General features: G+C 42.4%; 1 protein-coding gene across 1 annotated transcript; it reads left to right on the top strand.

The window, feature by feature from the left end:
- On the top strand, positions 1-27,459 carry LOC120304833 (tripartite motif-containing protein 16-like protein). Its single transcript, XM_039335828.1, has 6 exons — positions 1-655; positions 11,747-11,842; positions 14,764-14,997; positions 15,587-15,758; positions 15,927-16,022; positions 24,682-27,459. The coding sequence occupies exons 1-6, from the start codon at positions 86-88 to the stop codon at positions 25,299-25,301; spliced, it is 1,788 nt and encodes a 595-aa protein (XP_039191762.1). The 5' UTR covers positions 1-85; the 3' UTR covers positions 25,302-27,459.
- Positions 27,460-27,765: the final 306 nt, after the last annotated feature.

The raw sequence follows: 27,765 nt of genomic DNA, 5'->3' as shown, positions 1-27,765 counted from the left end.
TTTTTTTTTTAATTTCTATCTGAGATGCAGTTAGACAGCAAATACTTTAGAAAGCTGGATCTGTTTAGGAAACAGTAGATAGATAATGGCTGCCTCCGATTCAAGTTGTCCCGAAGAGCTGGCTGAAGATTTGGCAATTCAGGACCCTGTAGTAAATGGCTCACCAATCTGTGAAGAAAAGTGGGGGAGTAGAGAATTGAAAAATGAAGGGGAACTTCTGATGGGATTTGAAAGCAAAGATCCATGCCAGGCCTGGGAGCCAGGCCTGGGAGACCAACTGTCTGAAAATGAATCATCCAAGGATCACTCACCCAGTATCTTGGCAGAAAGTCCCTCAGAAGTGAAGCAGAAGGAGGAAGAGGTGCTTTGTGATTTCTGCTTGGCAGAGAAAGTGCAGGCAGTAAAATCCTGCTTGACCTGTATGGTAAATTACTGCCAGGAACACTTGAGGCCTCACCTGGAGAATGTCAAACTACAGAGTCATAAGCTTATGGATCCACTAAAGGACATCGACATACAGAGCTGCAAGACCCACAAAAGGCATCTCATCTGGTTCTGCCCCAATGACCTAATCTGTATCTGTGAGGAATGTCTTTCTGATGGACATCAAAACCATCAAGCTGTGATCTGTGAGGTAGCCAGGAAAGAAAAAGAGGTAATGACTGCATATAGGTTTATTGTTAATATGACGTGAAAGAGAATTGCCACAGGCTATTAAGTGCTTGGATATAAGAAGTCAGAGAGCTCTTACTTTCACTCCTAGCCTTTTGCAAGATCATTTGCATGGCCATTAGGGACTAGGTCACACTGACTTTCTGTATTGATTCTTGGATTGTAGCTTAGCAGAACATGTGAATCTAAGTACTAATTTATGCATTTTATGCAGCATTATGTATAAATCCTGTGACTTATTCCATGAACCATGCCTTAACATGCACTTAAGCTTGTTCCTAAATGAACATGATATATAACTGCGTTATACTGGGATTTCATGAATTTGCAAGTGGGGTATTATGAAATAAAAGCTTCCTTGTGAAAGAGGATTGGGGGTTTTCAATAGGGAGAAATCCTGATGAGCAAAAGGACTTTCCTATTTTCTATGAGAAGCTGACTGTCATGTGACCACTGCCACACTGCTTGTTTTTCTAATAACCTGTGAAGAGGCTCAGCTACACTAGCTTTATGTGGAAGAAAGGAATTGTAGAAATTCAGGAGGCCCAGAAAGGCCTGAAGTTCGGCCTTAGACTTTGGCCTAGGTGCTTCTAAAATGGCAGTTAGTTTGGATTCAGCAGGGTGAATCCCAGCAGCATCAATTTTGAACCCCAGAAATTCAGTAGAAGGCACCCCAATTTTGCATTTGTCCTTTTGAGCTTGAGGCCTGTTTTCCTGAATCTTAACAGAACAGCCCTTAGCCTTTCAGCTAGAATGTGTGTGGAGTCTCCTGCAATTAAGACATCATCAAAGTAGGGGCAAACCCCCGGTATACCCCGTAGTGTGTTTTCCATTACGCTTTGGAAAATCCCAGGAGCGACATTCACTCCGAACTGTAGCCTTTTTACCTTAAAGGCCCCTCGGTGGGTCACAATAGTCTGAGCTATGGCAGCATCATCATCAACAGGCAGCTGTTTATATGCTTGAGCTAGGTCAAGCTTTGCAAAAACACGCCCCCCCTTGAGGGAGGCCAGAATATGACTGACCACAGGAACAGGATAGGCATGTTGCTGCAATGCCTTATTAAGAGTGCATTTGTAATCAGTACAAATGCGAATGTCCCCATTTGCCTTTAGAGGCGTGACAATGGGGGTCTCCCAAGGACTGGAATCAACGAGTTCTAGAATTCCCTGTTGGATCAGTTTGTCCAACTCAGTGTCAATTTTACTCTTTAAAGCAAAAGGGACCCTTCTTGCTTTAATTCTAATGGGAGTGACAGTGGGGTCTAGTTTTAAGGACACAGGGGGTCCCTTGAATGTGCCCAGTTGGGGGCTGAATACATCTGCAAATTCTTTGCAGACTTCCTGTAGGTCGAGTGTTTGTAAGCTGTTGAGCCCCGTGACGTGTATCCCCAAGGCTTCAAACCAATCGAGTCCTATGAGACTCGTTCGTTCACCCCCTACTACTAATAGGTCTAGTGGACCTTCAAAATTCTTATACTGTACATTAAGGGTGGCCTCCCCCTTAACACACACTCTCGAATTTTGAAAGTCTGTTAACACAATGTCAGAAGGCCTTAATTTAGCCTGAGTTCCACTGCCGGAACAAATCTTCCTAAATGTATGCAAGGATATGATTGAAAGGGCAGACCCCGTGTCTAGTTCCATAGTTAATGGAACCCCTTGTAGCTTCACCTTGAGTGACAGCTTTTTCTTGATGGACTTGTGTGTGCCTGTCCTGAAGATGCTCCTTCGCGAAGCGCAAAAACCTACCCTATTCTGGCTGGAGACCCTGGTACCTTTCAGGCGCAGTTCTTCCTGAGGTTGTACCTTTCATCAGCCCAGACACACAGCTGCAATATGTCCTTGTTTCCCGCATGCCCGGCAGATAGCGGAGCGGAACTTGCAGTCGGTTCTCCTGTGGTGACCTCCACAGCCGATGCACTTGAGGGGAGCTGAAGAGCTTCCTTTCTGATTTCCTTCCTTCGTGGGGTGGAGACGGTCGACTTCCTCGTCCGGATCCTCCTCGGAGTTCCCTTGGACGTCCTCTTGGTGCACGGATGCAACATCTGGACTGTTCTTGATCGGCTGCATGTTCTTGACGGCGCTGCCTGCTGCTTCTTCTGCGGTGACCTCTCTTAAGGCATCTTGGAAGGACAAGTCTTCTTTGGCGAAAAGCCTCTGTTGTAGATCTCGATGCCTTAACCCGCACACGAATCGGTCCCTCAGTCGTTCTTCGAGGTCCTTGAACTCACAGTGCTTGGCGGCCTTCCTCAATGTGGCGATGTACTCTTTGGCCGACTCTCCAGATTGTTGATCCCTCTGCTCGAAGGTGTGGCGCCATGTGATGACGGACATCTTGGGCTGGAAGTGCTCCTTCAGTAGCTTCTTTAGATCTGCGTAGCTGACAGACTCTAATGGAACAGGTGCTGCAAGGTTCTCTGCAATTTCGAAGGCGTCTTGACCGCAGACACAAAACAGGGTGGCAGCCTTCAACCTATCTTCCCTCACTTGGTTCACCTTGAGGTAGTTTTCCACCCTGGCTACGTAGGACTCCCACCGCTCTGGATGTGAGACGTCGAATTCCGAAAGCCTTCCAACCTTTGCCATCTTCAGGAGACGGGTCTATCAGCCAGCCTACCCCCGAATGCGCACTGGATTGGCAGGTAGCTGCCGAGTCAACGCCGTTCCGCCGCTCAGGACTCACTTGGGTAAGCTTACACCTCTTCCTTTTCAGTCGATGTAAGGCATCCCACCCTCGTCACCAGTGTTGAGTCCTTCGCGAAAGGCAAGACACGAGAAGCAGTTGTAGTTCTCAAGTTTTCTTTTATTCTGTGTTCAGCTTACAGATGAAGGCTTCAGCAACGCCCAAAAGCTCCCAGCCTCTTATATAGGCATTTCCCGGGTCGATGTGTTACTTTTCCTGCGCCAGCACCCGCGCATGCGCACAGGCGCTGGCGACAGCCTGTCTGGTCCCGGGCAGCTTGCACCTGCCCGGGACTGCCTGCAAACGCCCCGAGCCCATTTGCAAGGCTCGGGACATAACAGTTTTGATAACTGGTTATCAAAATGGTTATGACTCATATTTTAGGTGGAAAAATCAGGCATTTATAGCTCTTATGAATGAATTTCTTTTCTTGGTGTGAAATTATTTACTACTTTTTTTGATAATCTTCCTGTTCTGCAGGATAAAATTAATAGTACCAGTTATTTTGTACTAAACAGAGTTGTGTGATATTCACTGTTGTTTCTCCACTTTATGCCTTAATCTCTCTTCTTTACTAACTTTCACTCCCAGGGAGTAAAACCTGACAGGAAATTGGAATCCCTTTGGAACAGAATTTTGTTTCATTTTGATTATGCTTATTTAAAAGTGTAATCTATTCCAAATGTAAAAAATTAAGACAGGTAAAATGTAACATCATTGCATTGTGTTGGTTACAACATGTCACAGAATAAAGACCTTCAACCTATTCTTCTTCCTGGGAGCTTCTCGTGTATATCTGGAAAGGAGCAATTACTCATACTTAACATATTAGGCTGAGTGAATCACAGTAAAATCAACTGGAAGAAGAAAAAATGGGAGGGAAAAAAAAACAAGAAAAAAAAACAAGAAAAGCCACAGGACCTGATGATATCCCAGTAGAAATTTTAAAATTGCTGGAAGACAATGGGAAGAATTTTTTACTGCAGCTCTTCAATCGGATATATAAAGCAAGAAAGATACCAAATGATTAGCTAAAATCAACCTTTTTTGACAATCTACCCCCCAAAAAGGCAAAGAAGTGTACCGAATACAGAACAATAAGCTTAATGAGTCATGCCCTGAAATATTCCTAAGAATAATTCACGCAAGAATATACAACAAAATTGAAGAGCGTCTAGGTAACACACAATTTGGTTTCAGAAACAATCTTGATACATAAGATGCGCTATTCAGCATTCAAGTTCTTGTACAGCGTTGTAGAGATGTCAGTCACAGTGTTTACATGTGCTTCATTGATTTTGAAAAAGCTTTTGATAAAATAAGACACAGCAAACTATTAGAAATCCTGAAACAAGGGGGACTAGATGACAAAGACATCCAAATCATAAAGAATCTGTATTGGCATCAGGTAGCAAATGAAAGACTAGGCCAAAAATACTCAGCTGATGCAGAAATAAGAAGAGGGATCAGACAGGGATGTATTCTGTCCACTGTTGTTCAATATCTACTCTGAGTCAATCTTCAATGAGGCACTGGAGAATATCGATGCTGGTAAACGGTGTTTGGATCAACAACTTAAGATATGCTGATGATACAGTTCTGCTTGCCAGTAAGCATGAAGACCTTCAGCTCCTCATCAACAGAGTCACAGAAATATCTGAAAAATACGGCTTGAAGCTTAACACCTCAAAAACCAAGATCATGGTCATCAACAAGCAACCCATTAATTTACCACCAATAAATTCAGAAGGAATACCATTAGAAAAAGTTGAAAGGATCACACATCTCGGTTCTAATCTACATGAAAGCTGGGACATGACCACTGAAGTAAAGACAAGGTTAGAGAAAGCTTGAATAGCATTCTTCAAAATGAAAAAGGTCTTCTGCAGTCACGACATAAGCCTAAGACTGAAAATCAGGCTTGTCAGATGCTATATTTTTTCTATCCTGCTCTATGGAGTAGAGAGTTGGTCTCTGACAGTAGCCACCTGAAGAGACTAGAAACATTTGAAATGTGGATTTACAGGTGGCTGTTATGTATAAGCTGGGTTGACAAGATCAGAAATGAGGAGGTGATAAGCCACCTGGGAAAACCAAGGGAAATCATCAAAACAATTAAAAAATGAAAATTAGAATATTTTGGACAGAAAAATATGGCATATTCCATTTAATCCTCCAGGGAAAGATTGAAGGCAAACGAGGTCCAGGCAGAAGAAGAACAAAATCTAAGGGACTGGTTTGGACAAAACTCAGCAGCACTTTTTCGTGTAGCTGCTGGTAAAAACAGGATCGCCAACATTATCGCCAACGTCTGATAATGGATATGGCACAAGAAGAAGTCATGAGGAGACTGCATTGGAGAATATACAGATATTATCTTCTAAATCAATGAGTAATCAATGGACAACTTGTTGCAAACCAGATTAATAATAATAATAATAATAATAATAATAATAATAATAGTAGTAGTAGTAGTAGTAGTAGTAGTAATAAAGTTGGAAGGGACCATGGAGGTCATCTAGTCCAACCCCTTGCTTAGGCAAGAAACCCTATTCCATTTTGGACAAATGGCTGTCCAGTCTCTTCTTAAAACCTTCCAATGTTGGAGCATTCACCACTTCTGGAGGCAGGTTGTTCCACTGGTTAATTGTTCTAACTGTCAGGAAGTTTCTCCTTCGTTCTAGGTTGCTTCTCTCCTTGATTAGTTTCCATCCGTTGCTACTTGTCCTGCCTTCAGGCGCTTTGTAAAATAGCTTGACTCCCTCTTCTTTGTGGCAGCCCCTGAGATATTGGAACACTACTATCATGTCCTCCCTCGTCCTTCTCTTCATTAAACTAGATATACCCAATTCCAGCAACCGTTCCTTATATGTTTTAGCCTCCAGTCCCCTAATCATCTTTGTTGCTCTTCTCTGTACTCTCTCTAAAGTCTCAACATCTTTTTTACATTGTGGTGACCAAAACTGGATGCAGTATTCCAAGTGTGGCCTTACCAAGGCATTGTAAAGTGGTATTAACACTTCACGTGATCTTGATTCTATCCTTCTGTTAATGCAGCCTAGCACTGTGTTGGCCTTTTTGGCAGCTGCAGCACACTGCTGGCTCATATTTAGGTGATTGTCCACTAGGACTCTGAGGTCCCTCTCACAGTTAACTACTATTGAGCAAGGTACCCCCTATACTATACCTGTACATTTGGTTTTTCTTGCCTAAATGTAGAACCTTGCTTTTTTCACCACTGAATTTCATTTTGTTAGATAGTACCCAGTGTTCACATCTGTCCAGATCCTTTTGTATCTTATGCCTGTCTTCTGGAATGTTGGCTATTTCTGCCACCTTGGTGTCATCTGCAAATTTGATGAGTTCCCCATCTATCCCCTCTTCCAAATCGTTGATGAAGATGTTGAAGAACTGACTTGCAATGATGGTAGGAGATATGTCTAGTGACATTCTCCAGATAAGTAATTTTTTTTCAGTTGAATTTTGGGGAGTTAAGAGGCTGGGTGCCTTAAGCTTTTAGGGATCTTAAAACAACTTTGTTTGCTCTTTAACTGTTCAAATGGGAAAATTCCTGTAATAATATTTATTAATACAGGATTTTGGGATGGCAATACCTTTATTTATACATTTTTCTCAAACATTGATTTGGAATTTGTGTATCATAAATGCTATATAGAGAACAATGAGATCAATGTTCTTTCTTTTTCTTTTGATCATTCAACAAATAAATATTATCTGTAGAAAAGTTATTCCCCAATTGCTATATGAAGGGAAATATGGGGAATGGAAAACTGGAAATCTTGCAAATGGGATAATAATCAATGTATAAAACTCTTTGGGCTCTTCCATTGATAATCTTCACTGCCTTGCTGGAAATGATAGAAAGCTAACGTGATCACCATAAGAGGAAGTGAGTAAAATCCATTTTGTAGGGTTAGTCAATATTTTAGATTTTCCTTCAGTCAGTGTTTACGGAAATGTTTTGAAGGAGAAGGATGGGTCCAGTCCTGTTTATGGCATTTTAACTATATTACCTATTTGTGAAACATGTATAATTCCAAGTTATAGAATTTAGTTATCCTCAATGGACAATTATAAGGACTAGAACACAATCTTTATTTCGGACTTTTCTGCATGGTTTGGTCTGATTAAATTGCACAGAGAAATATCTTTTTTTTCTTTTTAATAAGCTAAATATAAGAAAAAGAAAATTACACAAAAGTATAGAAGAGAAAAACCTGAAAAAGAACACACAAAATGTATATTTACAGCATATATTTATTAATAAATTGAAACTGTGATTCATTACAGTCATTCATGGTTGATGTATGTTAATCAATTCTGCAAGGCACTAAATAGTTGGAGCCATATGTTTGTGTTTCCAAGGTTGAACAATAAGTCTTTTGATTATGTGTTCATTTTCTCTGTCCAAAAGTCACCTCCCAAGATAAATCTCAAGACTGAGTTAATACATGTAATTGCCTCTTACTGAAATGGAACAATATATTTAAATCAACCATTCGTTTCACTGCATCTCCGACAACATAAATCATGATAATTATTTCTGAACTACTGTTTCTTATTTAAAAGGATTTGACCCGAAAATCTGTTGATATTTGGGATTTTTTAAATGTCTCTTTTATTCATTTAAGTAAAACGTACAAGCAAAAGAAGGCAAAAAGAAAAAAAGAATATGCACACAAATACTTAAAGGAATTTGACAAAAAAAATTAAATGGCAAAAAAGGAATAAAAGGGGCATTCTGCTGGTCATTCTCTGTTTCATCCCTTCCTTTTAATCTTTTCCCAGCCTCTAATTACTGCTTGGATATTTTCATAGTTTATTTTGGACATTATTACTCATTTCTATTTAGATCATTGGAATGTCTAATTGTCTCTGTGTCTCAAGTCCCCTTTAAGGCAAGAGTTTACAGAACTCACTTTCTAATTTATGCCATTAATGTGTCTGGATAGAGGATATTAGAAAGTACCAACCACTTTATGATACATCTATGTATGTGATAAGATAAGATAAAATAAGATGAGATGAGATGAGATGAGACAGGACAGGACAGGACAGGACAAGACAAGACAAGACATATTTTATTGTCATTTTTTACTGTCGGCACTGGCACACATTAAAAATGAAATTCTGTTGCTTGCTCTCAAAAGTGTACACATACATAACATATATAAACATGCTATATACAACACACACACACACACACACATCCTCTGAGGTTTATCAGACAGTACGGTCTTACACTCCAGTCCCGGAACAACCAAAAGAGAGAGGAACCATTATTACAAAAAATGCGTGTCTCTTTGCCATATATTAATAACGTCTCGGAAGCAACAGCCAGACTGCTGGCCCCCCATGGAATAGAAGTGGCCCACAGACCCAATCAGACATTACGGTCCAAAGTCGTTCGCCCCAAGGACCCACTCCCTGCCATGGATAGATCAGCAGTAATCTATAAAATCAATTGCAAGAACTGCGATGGCAATTATGTTGGTGAAACAGCTAAGCATTTAAGATCTCGCCTGCATGAACATCAGTTAGCTATAAGAAGGGGCGAACAGCATTCTCAATTGTGGATGCATATGGCACAACATCGCCACTAATTTGACTTTGTGAATGTTCGTGTTATGTCTGAGGATGCCACTAAGGGAGGCCGGCTATTGAAAGAGGCGTGGTATTCCAACAAAGACACGGTTAATCGTCACATTGACTTACATCCAGCACAACAAGCATTGAGGAAATGGGATTTTATGCCAATCATTATAAGCGGTCTGAACAATGCTTGTATAGCTGTAAATGTGACGTGATACCTGGCCTCCATCCTGAACAGATAGATGGAACTTTGGCTAACCCTTGACACTCCAGGGGCACCCCTGTTTCGCCCGATCAACACCAATACCGCTCTAATGAATGTCTGAGGAGGCCACCATTGTCAAACACACATAATCATCCACCGATGGAAGACCTCCCCCTTCTCCAATATCACCACGATAGACCCCCACCCCTGGAACTTAACAACAACTGTGGAGAGTGTGGAAGATCCAGCATGAGGAATTTGCAGCCCGTCACTGTGGGGAACGTCGACGGAGATCAAAAGAAAAAAGGGGAGGAGAAGAAGAACGAAAGCACAGCTCAATTGCCTAGGCATACGGTGAAAGGGAGAGACACGGTGTTCTGCCTAGACTCTCTGGAGACAAGGAATACCCCCACCAACGATCCAGCCTCCCCCCCGGAATGAACACTTTGAAGTCCCCCCAAAGATGAGCAAAGGAGAGGAGAGTGAGAACGCAGGGAATCAGAATGCAGAGATTTGGAGATCTGGTGTCTGCCTGAATGCCGTTCCTATCAGCAATGGGGAAGAGCGTGCGATAGGGAGGAGGGGGGATGATGAATTGAGAGGCGGAGTAAGCACCCGATCACGTAGCAAACAAATGGAATGGTGGAGAACTGTCGACACGAAGATTGCCAGGACGGAGGAGGAGGGCATAGACCCCCAAATATGCAACACCCGTATGAAAGTTACTCATGACAGTGGAGGAGTGAGAAGAAAGGGTGTGGAGCAGGGATTGAGAAAAGCGTGTGTGGGGGGGAGCGTCTGTGAGCCCAGGGAAGCTTGTAACACTCAGAGGAGAAACGGATACCCCCAGGGTGGAAAATGAAAACAAAAAGGGGATGAGGGTCAGTACTATGGAAGGAAATAAGGATAAAGGGGTAGTGGAGGAGATGAATGTCAGTAATGAGATAGTGGAAGGAATGATGCGGAAGAACCATAGAAGGAAGCACAAGGAGAGTAATAAAGAAACATCTGGAACACTAATTAACCAGCCGGGACTGGTGATGCGGTCCATGAGCCGGGTGCAGATGCCGGCAAAACCCATTTAAGTCATCATTGTTTACTGGCTCCTTAGCCCTGATGATGTTTGGAGTTTCCAAACGAAAGCTTGGTAGCTTTTAGTAAAGTATATTTTTATATTTATACTCTCCTGGTGTTCGTATTTTATTTGTACCACATATATATATATATATATATGGTACAAATAAAATACGAACACCAGGACACACACACATACATACACACACACACATATATATACACACATATACATATATGCTCTAATCAGAGCACAGCCAAGCTCCTAACCAATCAGAACACACCTCCATCCAATCAGAACATAGCCAAGCTCTCATCTAATCAGTTCATACCCCCACTGGCAGTTGAAAGGAAGAAACAGCTACAATCACACATTGCTCCTAGAAGCACGAAGACGAAAACACCAGCCTGAAGATGACGAATGAGACTTCGTCGAAACGTCGCCAAGAACCTCCAATTTGACGTAGGAGAAAATCCGAATAACCAAAGACCTACATACATACATACATACATACATACATACATACATACATACATACAGTAAAAACAAATAAATGTGAACACCAGGATAATATCAAACTAAAAATTGTTTAATAAAATGCATTTTATTAACCGATTTTTAGTTTGATATTATCCTGGTATTTGCATTTATTTGTTTTTACTGCATGGTTTTACCCAGGATTCGAATTTTTAACGTAATTACAGAATGAATATATATATATATATATATATATATATATATATATATATATATATATATATATATATATATATATACAGCTACACCCTTACATATAAATACATGTAAATATTTTTAACCCTCTAAAGCTGTAGTTTATATAATTTGCTTCTTTTATCAGATATAGAATATTTTTTAATTCAGCTAAGTAGTAACATATGCAGTTGCATAAAGAAAATTTAGTATAAAAAGAATGTCAACTTTATATTTGGTTGCAAAGGATTTCAATTGTTTTAATATAAAATTGGTTGTAGTGGCTTATTTTTCACCTACTGTTGATGGTTTAGTTTTAAACAACCCATATATGTTAGTTCCTGTTTTCTAATTGGTGGTTTGGATGACAATCCTTTGATTTTGACAAGTGCTTCATGGTATTGATCAGATAATATGATTGCAATAATATATTAATTAAATAATCCAGTAGCAATGCTTGACCAGGGAATATCATCAAATTGTAAGCTTTTGATTGCATCAAATTAATTCTAGTTGAATTAATTTATACTCCACCTCAATTCAGCTGGATTCTGGACAGGTTTTAAGGAAGTACAATCTCATTCAGAATGACTAACATGAATGACTTTTCTTACAGACCAACCACACCCCAACCTTGTCTACATCACTTTACTTAACTTGTCTGGCTCAATATAGAAGCAGCTTTCAGTCTGAATGTTCATGAACAAAAATGAATTCATGCATGAATTTCAGCAGCTGTTATATGACTTGTCTCCATGTAAAATACCTGGTTTATCTTTCAATAGTGTGAACTTCTTCATCTTCAAGAAGAATATGATTGGAAAATGAAGTCATCTGAAAACGCAATTGTTAAATTGCAGAAGAACTCAGAGTCTATAGTGGTAAGAATTAAAATAGAGATCTCTATTTATTTAAGATTCAGCCCTTGGCGACGATAGAAATGACTTCTGTGTTCTAGTAAGTCTTCCATATGCTAATTGCTTTGCAAAATATATGCTTGCAGACAGGCTGCTTCTTAATAGATCCAGTTGTTCCACAAATAGATTGGATATGAACTAGTTTGAAGGTTATAGATGCTGCACCAGTATGTACCTGACAGCAGTCATAATGGTAGGCTATCTTCCAAGGCTTATGGGAGAGGGTATAGTTATTCCCTTCAGTACCTGATAATATATCTCTGTGATGGATTGTGATGACACAGGGGCAGGTGATGTGATGGTTTACAGTGAAGTGTCAGTTTCCCAGGAAGGAGGAACACATTCCAAGGAGGGGGTTGAGGCAAGATTACAACACAGCTTGGATCAGAGGCAGAGATTTAGGACAGCCATTCCCTAGAATCTTCCAGGGTATATTCATTAGGGTTAGAATGGTATAGATTTAGTCTTGCAAGATCTGTCTAAATGGTGAAAGCAACTAAAGAACTAACTTTGGCGGGACAATTCTAGGGCATGACACTCTCCAAGGCAATTTTGGAAATCACAGTGCTGGCATTCAGGTTTATGTGACAGCCTTGGATCAGACATTAGTGTTGGTGGTCTTGGCAGGCCTCTGTTGACTTCCCTAGGAAACCTGATGAGGATGGGGGACATTATTCAAATATTTCCTTATAGAAAAGTAGACTATATTTAAGCACCACTCAGTTATTTCTTGAACACTTAAAAAAGAAAATGTATCAGGAATGTTTCAGTTACTATACTGTGCTGTGTCTCCTTCTGTTGAGAACACTAGGCCCATGTGTGCAAAATATAGCTCTTGGCTGGTTGAGAATGGTCAATTCAGTGACTCCCTTCATTTTTCCTTATTTTTGTGTGGTCATTTTTTAGAGTTTTATGTAGCTACTAGCAAAGAAAGCTAAATCTATTTAAAGATCAGCATGTAAACTGATTAAACATACTACCTGAATGATCTGAATTAATTCTTAAAGGCTAGCAACTCCCAAACTTTCAAATGGGTAATAAAAATAGTAAACATAAACTTTGTGTAAGTTTTTTTTGGGGGGTTGTGTGTGTTATTAAATCATTTGAAGATTTCCTCTAATCATCCTTAGTATATAGATGTTCTTTGGACTGTCCCTTGTTAAATTAATTTAAGAGTGACTATTGACTCTCAAAGTCACAGTGCTTTCCAGAAAGGAAACTGATTTATATGTCATTCTTTTCTCTTCTTTATGCTCCTTTATAATTTTTACACGTTTCTTATTTTAAAAACTTGTATTTAATTTTGCTGGAAGGAACATTAAAGGCTACTTTCATACTTTACACTCTAAAGTCAACATTAATGACATTTAGCAGAAGGATTTTATAGTTACCCTTGAGTTGGACTAATTTCTTTACAAGAGTCATCTATACAATATCTGCAGTTTTTACTGGAATTTCCCATTAAATTCCTCCCAGTGAAGTGAGGAATGAGTAAACCTTTCACCTCCAAATCTATAAAGACTCCTCTTGAGCAACGTTGATGTTTATGCAATTTGGTAAGGTTTATCTCATAGATTGCACAATCCTTCATGCAGTCATCATCTAATGTCACCTAACTGTAATGAAAAATAGAAAAGTTATAATAGCTTTCTTTGAAAAAAGAAATCAGCATTTGAGGAAATATTTGATCCCTTCAGAAATCTGCAACTTAATCCCAATCTTCTAAAAAGGCAAACACAATAGCAACTTCTGTGGATTTCCAGGATTAGCCAATCGCAAGTACCAAACTTCAGTTTTCTAAAATCTGAACCAAATATCCTATTTTATTGTCATTTGTGAGACATTTAACAGCAAACAAATGAAAAGCTGAAGTTTCACCCTTCCAAAAACTCTCTGGGCCTACAAACCCTGACCATCCTTCCTGCCAGGTTATAATTGCTTCGTAGTTGCAGCTGCAAACATTTTTTGTTCCCTCATAATTCCACTGTATAGAACCTCTAAATCCTGTGTGCCTGACTGGTAAACATAACAAATGATAAAATATATTCCACAGTGTCCTTTACAGGCTCTAGAGGAGAGGTGGGGAACCATAGCCTCTTTATGACCTGTGGACATCAGCTCCCAGAATTCAACAGGAATTCTGGGGGTTGAAGTCTAGAAGTCATAAAAGGGCCATAGTTCTCCACCCTATTACTAGAGTTCAGAGATACGTGACTAGGGAAACCAGTCCATTCCATCCCATTCAAAGGCTGAATTTCTTGCTACTTTCTGAGATGCTGGAGGATGTCAGGGATCAGGGCTTCAGGGATGGAAATCTTTCCCACTATTTACTGCCTCTGGTGCTTTTCAGTCACTGAATAAGCTTCTTTCTTTAATACAAAGATCATCGAGAGTGATTACTTTGTAATTTAAAAGAACTATGAGATATTTTAATTTGGCAGATATGATGGAGAACCTCCAGGGGGTTTTATTACAGCCATGGGCTGAAAGTTCTCTATGCCTGCTACAACAAGTTAGCATTTGATGAGTTATTCTTTATAATAACCCCAAACATAAGACACTATTAGAATAATAGTAGTTTTCATTCTCATTGGGTGGGATGTTATAAGTGAATTGACATACTGTAATGATGGCATGCATAATAGTAAGTGAATACTTGGGAAATGGCTGCTGGGTTTACATAGAATAATTTATTCTTGAATGTGACTCATTTTTTTCCTTGTCTGCCTATCTTATGCATTTAAAGAACATTTTGAGTGGAACATGACTGGAAGGACTGCATGGTTATGGATACAGCTGCACAGTTTATTACTGCATGGTCAATTTAAAATGTCAAACAGATCAGCTTTAAGACTTTGCAATGACGATGGTTTCTGTTCTTGCAGAATTCAGTATCTGAAGTGAAAAACTTCGTGGAAGAGAAGTTTGACGAGCTGCTGCAAGCTGTCAAGGCAACCCATGCCACTGTGCTCACTTTTCTGGAGGAGAAAGAGTGTGCTGCAGTTAATCATGCAAATGGAATAAAGATCCACCTTCAGAATCAGCAAGCGACAATGGAGGAATGCAGGAAAAGATTGGAGAAGATGGCCACCCACACTAATGATATTGTCTTCCTAAAGGTACCTTAAATGGCGATAGTAAAAATGTTTAAATCAGCCTTCAGCAACTGTTTGCTTTTTTTGAAAATTGTGGGTTTCAACCGTTAAAGTTCTCTCACTGAAAGCTACGGGAGTTGAAACCCGATGGATCTGACATGTACATCATGTGGAAAGGTTGTTTTACATGAATTTATTCTTTGCCTTTTCACTAACTATCTTGTATTGATATGATCTGTTATTGGTGTTCACCTGAAACATAGCTGCTGCTCTGAATCTGGCTAATGTTCAGTCTTAAGAGAAAGCAGAGAATGCTAGTCTGTATATTTGAGTGAGCAACAAATCCTCTGATTTTTTTGTTTTTTTTAATTTCCACAGTTTAACTTCATAGGCTTCTGCAAGGTGTGGGTAAGAGAGCAGAAGAGTGATACAACATGGTGTGATATCATGAACCAAACCTCTTGATTTAAATATGTTCATTTGATGTTGAAATGCAAATGTGAAAAGGGGGGTTACATCATATCACAATGCACAGGATTTTTTCTCCTAGCCCTTCCTCCTAGCACTGTCTAAGCAGTGTTCTTATCTCTTTTATATATCTGTGCATATTTAGGAATACTGTGAATTCAAGAAGCATCTGGGAGATGATGCATTGCCCAGTGTGTATATTGGCCTGAAAGACAAATTATCAGGAATCCGAAATGTGATCTCTGAATCCACTGAACAGCTTTTACAATTACTACAAACTTCTTATAAAGAAAAATTGCAGAGGTTTGCCAATGATGGTGAGTACCCATCCATCCATCCATCCATCCATCCATTTTTAATTTACATGTTTATTCATTTTGATCAATTTTAAGGCTGTTCACTTATTAACAGTTTTGATCCTGACAATTCTTTTAATTCTTAGTGATACAAAATAATTATTTCCTTCCTTCCTTCCATCTATATAGAAAATTCTGGGATAAAAACAACAGTGGCTGCAATTGTTCCATCCAAACATCGCCTGTCAGCTCCAGAACCCCAAAGTAGGAGTGACTTCTTAAAGTGTAAGTTATTGGCCGATTTTTGATGCAACACTTGAAAGAATTAAGAAAGCTTTGCAGAATCAGACCAACAACATTGGCTTATCTAAAGAAGTCTACAGGAAGCTGACAAATAGGAGATCTGTGCAATTATATGCCTTCTCAGGAAATTCAGGGGCATGCTGAATAGTGAACAATAAATAGTTTTTATGAAGAGCAGCCACTGATTCATTTTGATCAATTCCCTTTCAAGTTTTATTTACTGCAATTATTTTGATAAATCACCTCACTCTGATACTGTATATCAAACATAATCATTATTATAAGCAGAAAACACAAGCTAAAGAGGCTGTGCAAATTATTTGAAAGGAATATGTCACAAAGTGTATTGGTGCAATCAAAGCATTCCTCCTCAAACAGTTAAAGCAGTCACATCCTCTGAAGTCTTGACACAATTTCTTCAAAGCCTTCCCTACATCCTCTGCTTGTTGGTATATAACCAGTTATTGTAGTGAGTATGGAAGATGGCCTAACTGATATATGGATATGTAGACATGATTTAGTTAAAAATATGCTTGATGATTAAACATGTTCTGGAAAGGTCTATGTTCCTTCTGAAACATCAGATGGCTAATTTGAGGATGTACATTTGTCCTTGACATTTCATGTGTAAATGGGGCTTCCATTGGAGAATCTGTGGCAGGCTAGAAATCACTGAAGGAATAGGATCAGCAGTGCAGTGGTGAATTCTGGCAGGTGCTGTCTTTCTGGATAAAGGAGAGACATGAGATTGCCCACTTGCAGTCTGAGCAGTTCTTGTAAATAGACTGCAGGAACTGAGTTTTTTGTGGTCGACTCATGAGTAGAATGGGTCAAAGGATTTTAATCAAGTTCAAGCTCACTGCTGTGATGCCGTCTATATATGATACAAGGTTCATACAAGCCTCATTTTCTTAAGCAGTTTTAAATATAAATCATTTATGGCTAAAGAGAGATTTACTGAATGACAGGATAAGAGAATTCCACCTGATGAGTCAACATTTTTTTGAACTAAAAAGGAAAAAATTAACAAAAAGCATAGGAAGGAGTGGATGTAAGATAGGGGAGATATATAAACATTAATTGCTAAAATACATATTTTTATATTATAAAATATGTAATATATTATAAATACTGTATATACAAATAATCGTTTATATATATATATAAAAATATAAACATATAAATATTGAAATTTGAAACATAAGAACAAGTGAAAGAATATATGATAAAATCGGCTATTTACAGAGAGAACAATGGGAAACTATCTGGGTGAAAGAATAGAAATCTATATTATCTTAAAATCTTAAAGAGAATGTTTACAAAATAATGCTCCATTGGTTTATATCGCCAGAGAAATTATCTAGAATCTATAAAGGAACTTCAAATTTATGCTGGACAACAAGAATGACATTTTGTAATACTTGGATGATGTATAAATAAGCTAGAAAATTCTAGATTCAAATACACATGGTGATTCAGATTTTAAAGATAAACATGCAACTGAGACCAGAGATTTTTCTTTTGGTGTTAATAGACAATTGGCAAAAAGTAATGGAACTAAATTTTTGTATATGATAACTGCAGCAAAATGGATCTTAGGATCTTTATACCCTGACATCAGTGGTGGGATTCAGCCAGTTTGCACCTGTTCGGCAGAACTGGTAGCTAATTTTTTGTTGAGTTCTGGCCCAGGTGTCAAGCTCCTGGAGGCTTGACATGCACATGGGGACGGGGGGAAGCAGATGACAGCCCACCACTCTCGAGAACCGCCGAACCGCACGCTGCCGCAGCTGAAGCCCGAGCCGAACGGGGCTTCACACCAGACCTGCTTCCTCGCATCGACGCGCAGGCGCAGACGGGCACCGGTCCGCGCGCAAACCCGGAATCCCCCGAAGATCAGCTGATGCCGGCAAGGCCGGGATTCCCTGACGACCAGCTGGGGCCGGCAGGCCGGGCGAACGCCGGCGCGTCAACGCGGAAGGACTGAAGCGAGGGGATTTTCCCGGACGCCAAGCCCCTGCCGGCGAATCCAGCATGGGCTGAGGGTGGGGAATACTTACCAGACAGGCGGGCCAGTAGGCAGGGAGAGCATGGCGGCGGGAGAGGAACGCGCGGACCGGACACACGGACGGAGGGGTGCGGGGGTGGAGCTCCGTCGGGGAAAGGGAGAGCGCAGGGGAAGGGTGGGGCATATATTAGATTTGGGTGGATGTCGGCTTGGGGTTGGGGGCGGGAGCACGGGGTGTGGCACACTGTTATAGAGCACTGGGAGAAAACCACTCCCAGTGCTCACTTTGTTTCGTCTTCACAATAAATCGGTTGATGAGCTCAGTGTGTACCGGCGTTCCTTTACTCTTACTGACGGACGACAGCGGATGCACTGACAGGAAGTCAGCACTCCTTTTCTTCCTTCAACCTATTACTTGCTGCGGAGGAGTGAGGTATGGCAGAAGGCACGCAGGGCGTTTCCCTGGTCGAGGGGGAGGTGGAGGCTGGCGGTGCCGGTGAGGCCGTTCCGGAGCTGGAACAAGCAGCTGAGCAGCCTGTGGTGCGGCCAAAGCTGTTGCTGGCCACAAACCCAGGGCCCGGTGTGGATGAGACAGGGGCTGCCAGGCCACAAGAGGAGTGGTGGCAAAGCCCAGCGGTGGCTGGGGTGCAGACCGGGCAGCTTCTGACACCCAAGCCGAAGCCCGTTCACTCAGGGTGGAGGGAGAGGTGTGTCACCTCCGAGGACGATGAAGACTGGGGCTACTCCACGGCTCCGGGTCAAGATACGAATGGATATTTTGCGACACCGGTTTGGCGAGGCAAGCTACAGGGGTGGTGCCAACATGTGGCAATCGGAAGAAGACTCTACGGCACGCACCCTGTCATCCAGGTTTCGCTTGAGCAGTCCAAGGCTGCGGTTGCCGCCTCCAGCAGGTGGGTCGGCTGTCACGGGCCTCCCGTCAGGCGGCCCGCCGGGTCCGCCACAACCAACCCAGCAGGTTGGTCCCAGAAAGGTGGCTAGAGGTCCTGTAGTGAGAGGGGGTGTGGAACAGCTGGGGTCTGCGCCCGGATATGCTAACACCATGCCAGGCCAACCCCTGGGACCATGGGGTCCAGGGAGTTCATGGGGGGCCCCTCCCATTCCTGTCACGTTTGACGGCAACCCTGATCACCTGGCAATGTTCTTGGGCCAAGCCATAAGCCACTTAGATCAATATGCCCAATTATATGCCTCCCAATGGGCCATGGTTGGCGCAGTTACCGCGGCTCTGCGGGGAGAGGTGGCTGCACGGGCAGCCGACCTGTATAGCGACCACGCCCGTGAATTGGGGAGTGCGGGGCTGTTTTTGGACGCTTTGCATGTGAGATTTGAAGATCCTACCCGAGCGCAGAGAGCAGAGGCAGACCTCCTTGCACTACAGCAGGGGAAGCGCCCAGTCATCGAATATGTGCGGGACTTCCGTAAGTTAGCCGGTCGATTGTATTCTTCATGGCCAGAGCGATTGCTGGTGCATCATTTCCGGGCTGGCCTGGACCACGACCTATGTCAGGCTTGTGTGTACAGGGGAGTTCCGAACAGACTCCGGGACTGGTTCAAGGTCGTGGTCGAGCTAGAGGTAGGCCTCAAAGAGGTACATCGAGGATTGGGGGATATCTTGAGGCCACGGCGTCCTGAAGAAAAGCAGCGAGAGGGAGGCCAGGTGCCGCTACGGGCAACATCCAAGTCATCCGGTGCACCTGGGGAGGCTGTATTTCGGTGTTTCCGCTGCAACCAGCCGGGCCACCGAGCAGCTGAGTGCCCAGCGCCTAGCCCACGTAAGCCCACAACGAGTGGTAGGGCTACCCCCATGAAGACGGCCGCGGAGAGTTCGAGAGCCGCCACCCAGCAAGGAACCCCAGGAGTGAGAAGGGGGTCCCCGGCCACCCCAGAGCCTGCAGCAGCGGCACGCTACCAACCGGGGGATGATGAAGACAGTCCGGACGACGGGTCCGCCGATCCAATGGTAAGTGAACCCATTAGACCATTTGTTCTACCCATAGTCCTAACGAGTCCGGTAACGGGGGTACAGAGGGCATGTCAGGCTTTAGTAGACACCGGGTGCACACGATGTCTGATCAGTAGGAAAGTCGCAGTGGATAGTGGTTTCCGGATATATAGGTTAACACAACCCATCCGGTTTGAGCAAGTGGATGGGTCGCTTTTGGGAGGGGTCCCCACGACTCACGTTACCGAACAGGTACGCATGGACTTGGGAGACCACTGGGAGGTGCTACGCTTCATCGTGGTGCCTATTATGATGGAGACTGTCATACTGGGGTTGGCTTGGTTAGATAAATGGACCCCCACTATATGGTGGGAGGGGGGTTACCGTAAGGTGCGCCTTGGGGTAGGCCCAAATCCAGTGGAGAGTGATACTGGGGATCAGGTCCCAGTAGTCCCAGGGGTAGATCAGGTCCCAGTAGTCCCAGGGGTAGCAGCACAACTCCAGGAGAAGGAGGGGGGACTTTCATACCCCAAGGAATACAGGGATTTGGCAGAAGTCTTCAGCGAGCAAGGTTGCGATCAACTGCCCCCTCACCGGCCGACAGACTGCGCTATTGAACTGTTGCCGGGGGTTAAGCTCCCAAAACCACGGATGTACGCTATGACATCGACAGAAGTACAAGAGCTCCGTAGATATATTGACCAGAATTTAGCACGGGGGTTTATCCAACCAGCCCATTTTCGGATAGCGGCTCCCGTGTTATTCAAGGAAAAGAAGGACGGATCATTGCGTCTGTGTGTCGATTTCCGGGGGTTAAACGCAGTGTGCGTCGAACATTTATACCCTCTCCCTCTCATGAAGGACTTACTGGCACATTTAGGAAAGGGCCGCATATTCACCAAACTAGACCTCCGAGAAGCATACTATAGGGTACGGATTAAAGCCGGCGATGAGTGGAAGACGGCATTTAATTGCCCGTTAGGCAGTTTCCAGTTTCGGGTCATGCCATTCGGATTGCAAGGGGCCCCTGCGGTGTTCATGCAGTTAATTAATCAGGTGTTGCATGACCACCTATACCGAGGGGTCCTTGTGTACCTGGATGATATTTTAATATATACCACAATGAGGGATGAACATATCAGTCTTGTTAGACAGGTGCTCCGGAAACTTCTCGATGCCCAACTTTATGTGAAATTATCGAAATGCGAATTTCACCGAGAGCGACTATATTACCTGGGTTATCGTATTTCGGGGAACGGGGTGGAAATGGATCCGAGTAAGGTGCAGGCGGTACTGGACTGGCAAGCCCCCAAGACCAGGCGCCAGATACAAAGTTTCCTCGGATTCGCGAACTTTTACCGCCAATTTATTCCATCATTTGCCGCCGTGGTTCAACCCCTCACAGAGCTCTTACGGACGAAACATCTTACGGGAAAACCCCGCCCGAGTCAGCCATTGGAGTGGACCATGGACTGCCAAAGGGCATTCGAGACTTTGAAAGCGTTGTTCGCTAAAGAGCCTGTGCTGCGCCACCCAGATCCGGATGTCCCGTTTGTGGTGCAGGTCGACGCCAGCGATGTGGCCGTGGGGGCGGTGCTGCTGCAGAAGAATGAAAGCGGGACATTACAGCCCTGTGCCTATACCTCCAGAAAATTTACAACGGCCGAACGAAGCTGGGCCATCTGGGAGAAGGAGGCCTTTGCAGTCCGATGGGCTTTGACGACATGGCGACATCTTTTAGAAGGGGCCGAGTTACCATTTGAGGTGTGGACAGACCACAAGAACCTGGAGGCACTACAGTCCCCGAGGCGCTTGGCCCCCAAACATGTCCGATGGGCCCAATACTTTAGCCGATTCAGGTTTGTGCTGAGGTATGTGCCAGGAGGAAAAAACTTTCTGGCTGACGCGTTGTCGCGGATGCCACAGTATCATAGCAAACGGGAAGAGGTCGTACAGGCGCTGATGCCCTTTACGCGGCAGGAGATGACCAACAGCGCAGTTCACAAATCTCAAACAGATGAGTTAGACACCATTAGGACCGCCATGTTGACGGATAAGTGGGCAAACGAGCATCCAGGGTGGCTGACCATTCGCGATGGCGTGGCCTGGAAAGGTGATAAGATGTATGTGCCTGATAATCTGCGTAAATCTGTCCTTCAGAGATGCCATGATGCCAAGCAGGCGGGCCATTTCGGGTTTTTAAAAACCTTACATTTGCTACGGCGACAGTTTTGGTGGCCCAGACTAAAAGTGGATGTGGAACAATACGTCAGAGAGTGCCATGTGTGTGCCAGTGCTAAACCCCGGATTGGGAAGCCCATGGGACTATTACAGACAGTGGCCAACCCATCTCGGCCCTGGGAGGAGATCGCCATGGATTTCATCGTAGAGCTGCCCGAAAACCGGGGTTATAATGTGATCTGGACAGTGGTGGATCTGTTCTCGAAACAGGCACATTTTGTTCCATGTAGGGGGCTACCATCGGCGCGGCGATTGTCACGACTATTCATCCAACACATCTATCGGCTCCATGGCACACCCAAGAGAACTATATCAGATAGAGGGGTGCAATTTACTGCACGGTTCTGGAGAGAGTTCGTTTGTACGCTGGGCTCATCCCAAGGCCTAAGCTCAGCGTATCATCCCAGCACCAACGGGGCGGCAGAGAGAGCAAATGCAATGGTAGAACGATATCTTCGGAGTTATGTGTCATTTCAGCAAACGGACTGGGTGGACCTCCTACCATTTGCCGAGGTGGCCTATAATAATACCGTCCACAACATTACTGGATATACCCCGTTCAAGATAGTGTATGGAGTGGAGTTTAACCCCATTCCCGAATGGTCGCCAGAGGCAGATAGTGAACGGACTCCCCAGACATGGTATTCCCAGGTAACAGGGTTATGGGAACGGGTTAAAGCAGCACGGAAGAAGGCCGAGGCAGCTGTCAAAACCCAAGCGGATAAAAAAAGGGCAGCGCACAAACCGTTCAAGGTGGGGGACTGGATGTATTTAGCCACCAAGTATCTTCGATTACAGGTGCCATGCAGGAAATTGGGTCCGAAATATGTAGGTCCTTTTCAAATAACTAAAATAATCAACCCGGCCACAGTCCCGTTACGATTACCCGCCTCCTTAGGAAGCTCCTGGAGGCTTGACATGCACACGGGGATGGGGGGAAGCAGATGACAGCCCACCACTCTCGAGAACCGCCGAACCGCACGCTGCCGCAGCTGAAGCCCGAGCCGAACGGGGCTTCACACCAGACCTGCTTCCTCGCGTCGACGCGCAGGCGCAGACGGGCACCGGTCCGCGCGCAAACCCGGAATCCCCCGAAGATCAGCTGATGCCGGCAAGGCCGGGATTCCCCGACGACCAGCTGGGGCCGGCAGGCCGGGCGAACGCCGGCGCGTCAACGCGGAAGGACCGAAGCGAGGGGATTTTCCCGGACGCCAAGCCCCTGCCGGCGAATCCAGCATGGGCTGAGGGTGGGGAATACTTACCAGACAGGCGGGCCAGTAGGCAGGGAGAGCATGGCGGCAGGAGAGAAACGCGCGGACCGGACACATGGACGGAGGGGTGCGGGGGTGGAGCTCCGTCGGGGAAAGGGAGAGCGCAGGGGAAGGGTGGGGCATATATTAGATTTGGGCGGATGTCGGCTTGGGGTTGGAGGCGGGAGCATGGGGTGTGGCACACTGTTATAGAGCACTGGGAGAAAACCACTCCCAGTGCTGACTTTGTTTCGTCTTCACAATAAATCGGTTGATGAGCTCAGTGTGTACCGGCGTTCCTTTACTCTTACTGACGGACGACAGCGGATGCACTGACACCAGGCCCAGAATGGACTTCCAGAAGCAGCATATACACAGAGAACCGGTTGTTCACATATTTGAATCCCACCACTGCCTAATATGGTGTTGTTCATGATACTTTGATAGCTCATAGAGGGACAACTGTGATTTTGATGTGAGGTTCCTTATCTATATAGGAAAAGGCACATGGAAGCTGTTCTGAAAGCAAGTCTCCTTCCATTAAAGGCTACAAGTAAACATTTGCCCACCAATCTGACAAGGACCTTTTTTTGTCATTTTATGTATTCTGGCATAAATGGTGGATGAAAAATTTAGGGAAATGTTTTGGAGGAAATAAAATTTTCCTATGCTTTGTAGAATGGTTAATAAAATTATATCAATAACTTTTTTAAAAAAAACCTAAATAAATATTGATCTCACATTAGTGACCCATTAGTTAATCCATTATTAATGATCGAATATTGCCTTTTTGCAGTACTGAAATATAGGGAACTATTACTTAAGTAAGCTATTTATTTATTCCAAGCAGGAATGCAAAAACCCACAGTGATTTTACATACCAAGCCAAAATGTTCTCTAAGTCTCCACCTCTGAACCAGTGGAAAAAAAATCTACTAACTGTGTGTATTTTAACATTTTTAACCAGCAGACAGAGCTGCAGCCTAAATATTGTTTGGCGAAGGTAAAAAAAAAAAAAGTGAGATTCTTCCAAGTCCTATACATTAAAGACAAAATATATATTGGACTTAAATCCTGTTATAAAATCTAATTAGGTCTTTTAGGTGTTCTATCATATTTAGTGCTCAATTATTTATTTCTAGCTTTTTAAAAAAAATGTATCTATTTTTTGTGCAGATGCTTGCCTGTTAACATTTGACCCAGTTACTGCTCATCGCTATTTGAGGCTTTTGGACGACAACCACAAGGTCTCCAACACCACACCCTGGGAGCACCCGTACCCAGATCATCCAGAAAGATTTGCACACTGGCGCCAAGTCTTATCTGATCAAAGCTTGTATATGGGTCGTTATTACTTTGAAGTTGAGATATTTGGAGCTGGTATTTACATTGGCATGACAAATAAGAGCATTGACAGGAAAGGTTTGGAGAGCAACAGTTGCATCTCAGGGAATAACTTCTCCTGGTGTATTAAGTGGAACGGCAAGGTTTTCTCAGCTTGGCATGGTGATGTGGAGACACCTTTGAAATCTCAGGGATTTAGCAGAATAGGGATCTACCTAGATTACCCCAGGGAAGCACTCTCCTTTTATGGCATCGCTACTGACTCAATGAGTCTCTTACATACTTTTGAATGCAAGTTTAATGAGCCTTTATACCCAGCCTTCTGGCTCTCAAAGAAGGAAAACAGCATTCAGATCGTTAGGTTGCGAGAAGAAGCTGAGCAGAATCCAGAAGCTTCTCTTCCTTCTACAGAAGAAGAATCGGCTTCCAGTCCTATAGGGACTCATGACTAAAGCAATGCACAGTGGAAACTGTTAATTCAGAACTGAGTTGCTGATTTTGTTATACAATATTGGCAACAGTGGTCAGTTGTGAACACTTTGTAGAAGAATCCTATTGAAAAATTGTCTTTTATATACTTCAGGTTGCTTATTACCTCTGTGAATATTACCTCTCACTGAGAGAGAAAACAGTAAATTATAACAATTCTCTTGTTTTTAAGTGAAAATATTGAAAATACTTATTTGCAAAATCAACTTCTTTCTGGTTGTAAACTTCTAACAGAAGCATTCAAAATGAAAACCAAATGGCTGTTAGCATAACACTGCTTACTATGTATTGAAAAGATAAGGACAATTTATCTATATATACAGTCACTCCTTGTCCAATCCCCCTGTACTGCCTATGCTATAGAAAGTACAAGTCACATGTATTGATCATATCAGGGAGCTTTTAGAACAACTGATGTCACCCACATCACTTTTGACTGTAGGAAAATTACTGTATGCATAAAGGTGAAAAGAATTGGCATTACCCACAATGGAGGAATGGTTGGTGAAGATGATAGAACTTGCTGAGATGGCTACATTAATTTCTTTGATCAGAAATTATAAACTTTTTTTGTAAAACAGGAAAAAACGTATGATGTTCTTGATGATTAGATAGGATAAATTATAGAAAGAAGAGGGTCATGTTATAACCATAGTATAAGAAATAAATTTATAATTGTACTTATAACTGCTGTAAAGATCAGAAACCACTTCTTTGCATCTTTTTTTGTATTTATGTTTCCTCTGCTCAATAAGCGTATTGTATTTCAGTGGATACACAAGTATATTATACCTTATATTGCACCTACAGTGAAAGAGAGAGAATTCAGTGTGCATATTTAAGGAATAGTTAACAGTTCAGTCCGTCCATAGAAACAGCTCTTTTATTATCTGAACTAGTTAATGGGTATTACAGTTGCCAATGAAAGTTAACAATGTCTACCATACCAGCAACTCACAGCTTGTTTTCCTTGAACATTTCAGGAACTAATCTGTGATGTTTCTAGATGCTCTAGCTTGGATGAGTTTCATTATTCTGATATTGGGTGCTTGATCTTTCTGTGGTTGTTTACAAAGCCCCAGATATTATCTTTCTTTCATGCTATCTTGCTGTATGAGCTTGAAAGTTCTAGCATTGCCAGTCAGTATTGTGACACATAGGATCTTTGCAAAAATTAGGGTTCAAGATTCTGAAGAATTATGCCATACATCTACAGTAGAGCCATCTACATGTCTACAGCTATGGTCCAGACTTTGAGCTGCTGCCAGAAGAAAACTGCTTAATACTGGGAGCACAGTATAGTCATATAACATTTTGATGTGCAAAAAGCGTCACAGAACACTATAAAGGAAGTTCTGTTTACAATATCTATTTTGTCTGGTTATAGAAATCTGTTACTAACATTATTAGTAATTCCATATTACCATTTCAGATATTTTAAAGGGTTTCTTAATGTTAGAATGAGACGTTGACACTATTGATTTTTTCTTAAAAAAAATCCTTAAAGCGGAATGTTTGGTTTCACTTATTATTTGTTTCTATTCTGAGTTAATCAGATTCTTCGGACTGGTGAACTGATTAGCTTTTATAAATGCAGTTATTCATTTCCAAGATAGTCTTGTAATGGGTACATTTGTGTTGGCAGGATTGTTGATAAGGGGTAACAATGAAGAGTGTGTTTAAAAAGTGATAAAAAACAAATGACCTTCAAATTAAGAATAACCAAAAAGTTGGGTTAAAACTAATTTTTATAAATTCTCAAAAGATATTTGTTTAATATATCACTAAATGAATTGAAAGCTGATATTAAATAAATGTAATTTTATCATTAGCTAATTCTTTTTCAGCCAAAGTAGCATTTTGGGAAGTTTTAGAAAAGCCTAGAAAGTCAGCTCTTTCTCACAAGGGGGCAGTGTTGTGCTATAATAATTCAATATGTTTGTTTAATTGTAAACATAAATGTGAAAAATTTGTCTTTCAGTGCCTTAGAAGGCAAATTATGTGTGTTCAAATGTATCTTAATGCTTTTGAATGGATCAGATTTTTTTTCCAGACATGTTTATGATTTAAAGGAGTCGTGCACTGAATGAGAGCTAATAAACTGAAGTTTATTCTAATTACTTTTGCTCAAGAAAAGAACTGGAATTCAAATGATATGGTATGGACTGACGTCTCCCTTTTTAAAATATCTGGCTTACACCAGAATGCTTGAGCCCAGAATGCTTAGGTGACAACCTTTTCAGAAATTGCATCTACTTCAGGATAGATCAAGTATGGCCATCAGAACACCAGTCTCAGTTTACAATTGAACTAGGCTGCATCTGTGATGTTTTCTTTGAATGGCTCTGGAAATATTAACTGGGTCAAAATCCAGATGCTAGTTTGGGAGGAAATGGCTGTTTCAGTAAAGCAGCAGTGGCTTCCAGG

This window comes from Crotalus tigris, unplaced genomic scaffold (assembly GCF_016545835.1).
Source record: "Crotalus tigris isolate CLP2741 ecotype Arizona unplaced genomic scaffold, ASM1654583v1 scf7180000017662.1067850, whole genome shotgun sequence".
In the NCBI taxonomy this organism is placed as follows: Eukaryota; Metazoa; Chordata; class Lepidosauria; order Squamata; family Viperidae; genus Crotalus; species Crotalus tigris.
Note: the sequence above shows the minus strand (reverse complement) of the source record. Positions and strands in the feature narration are given on the sequence as shown.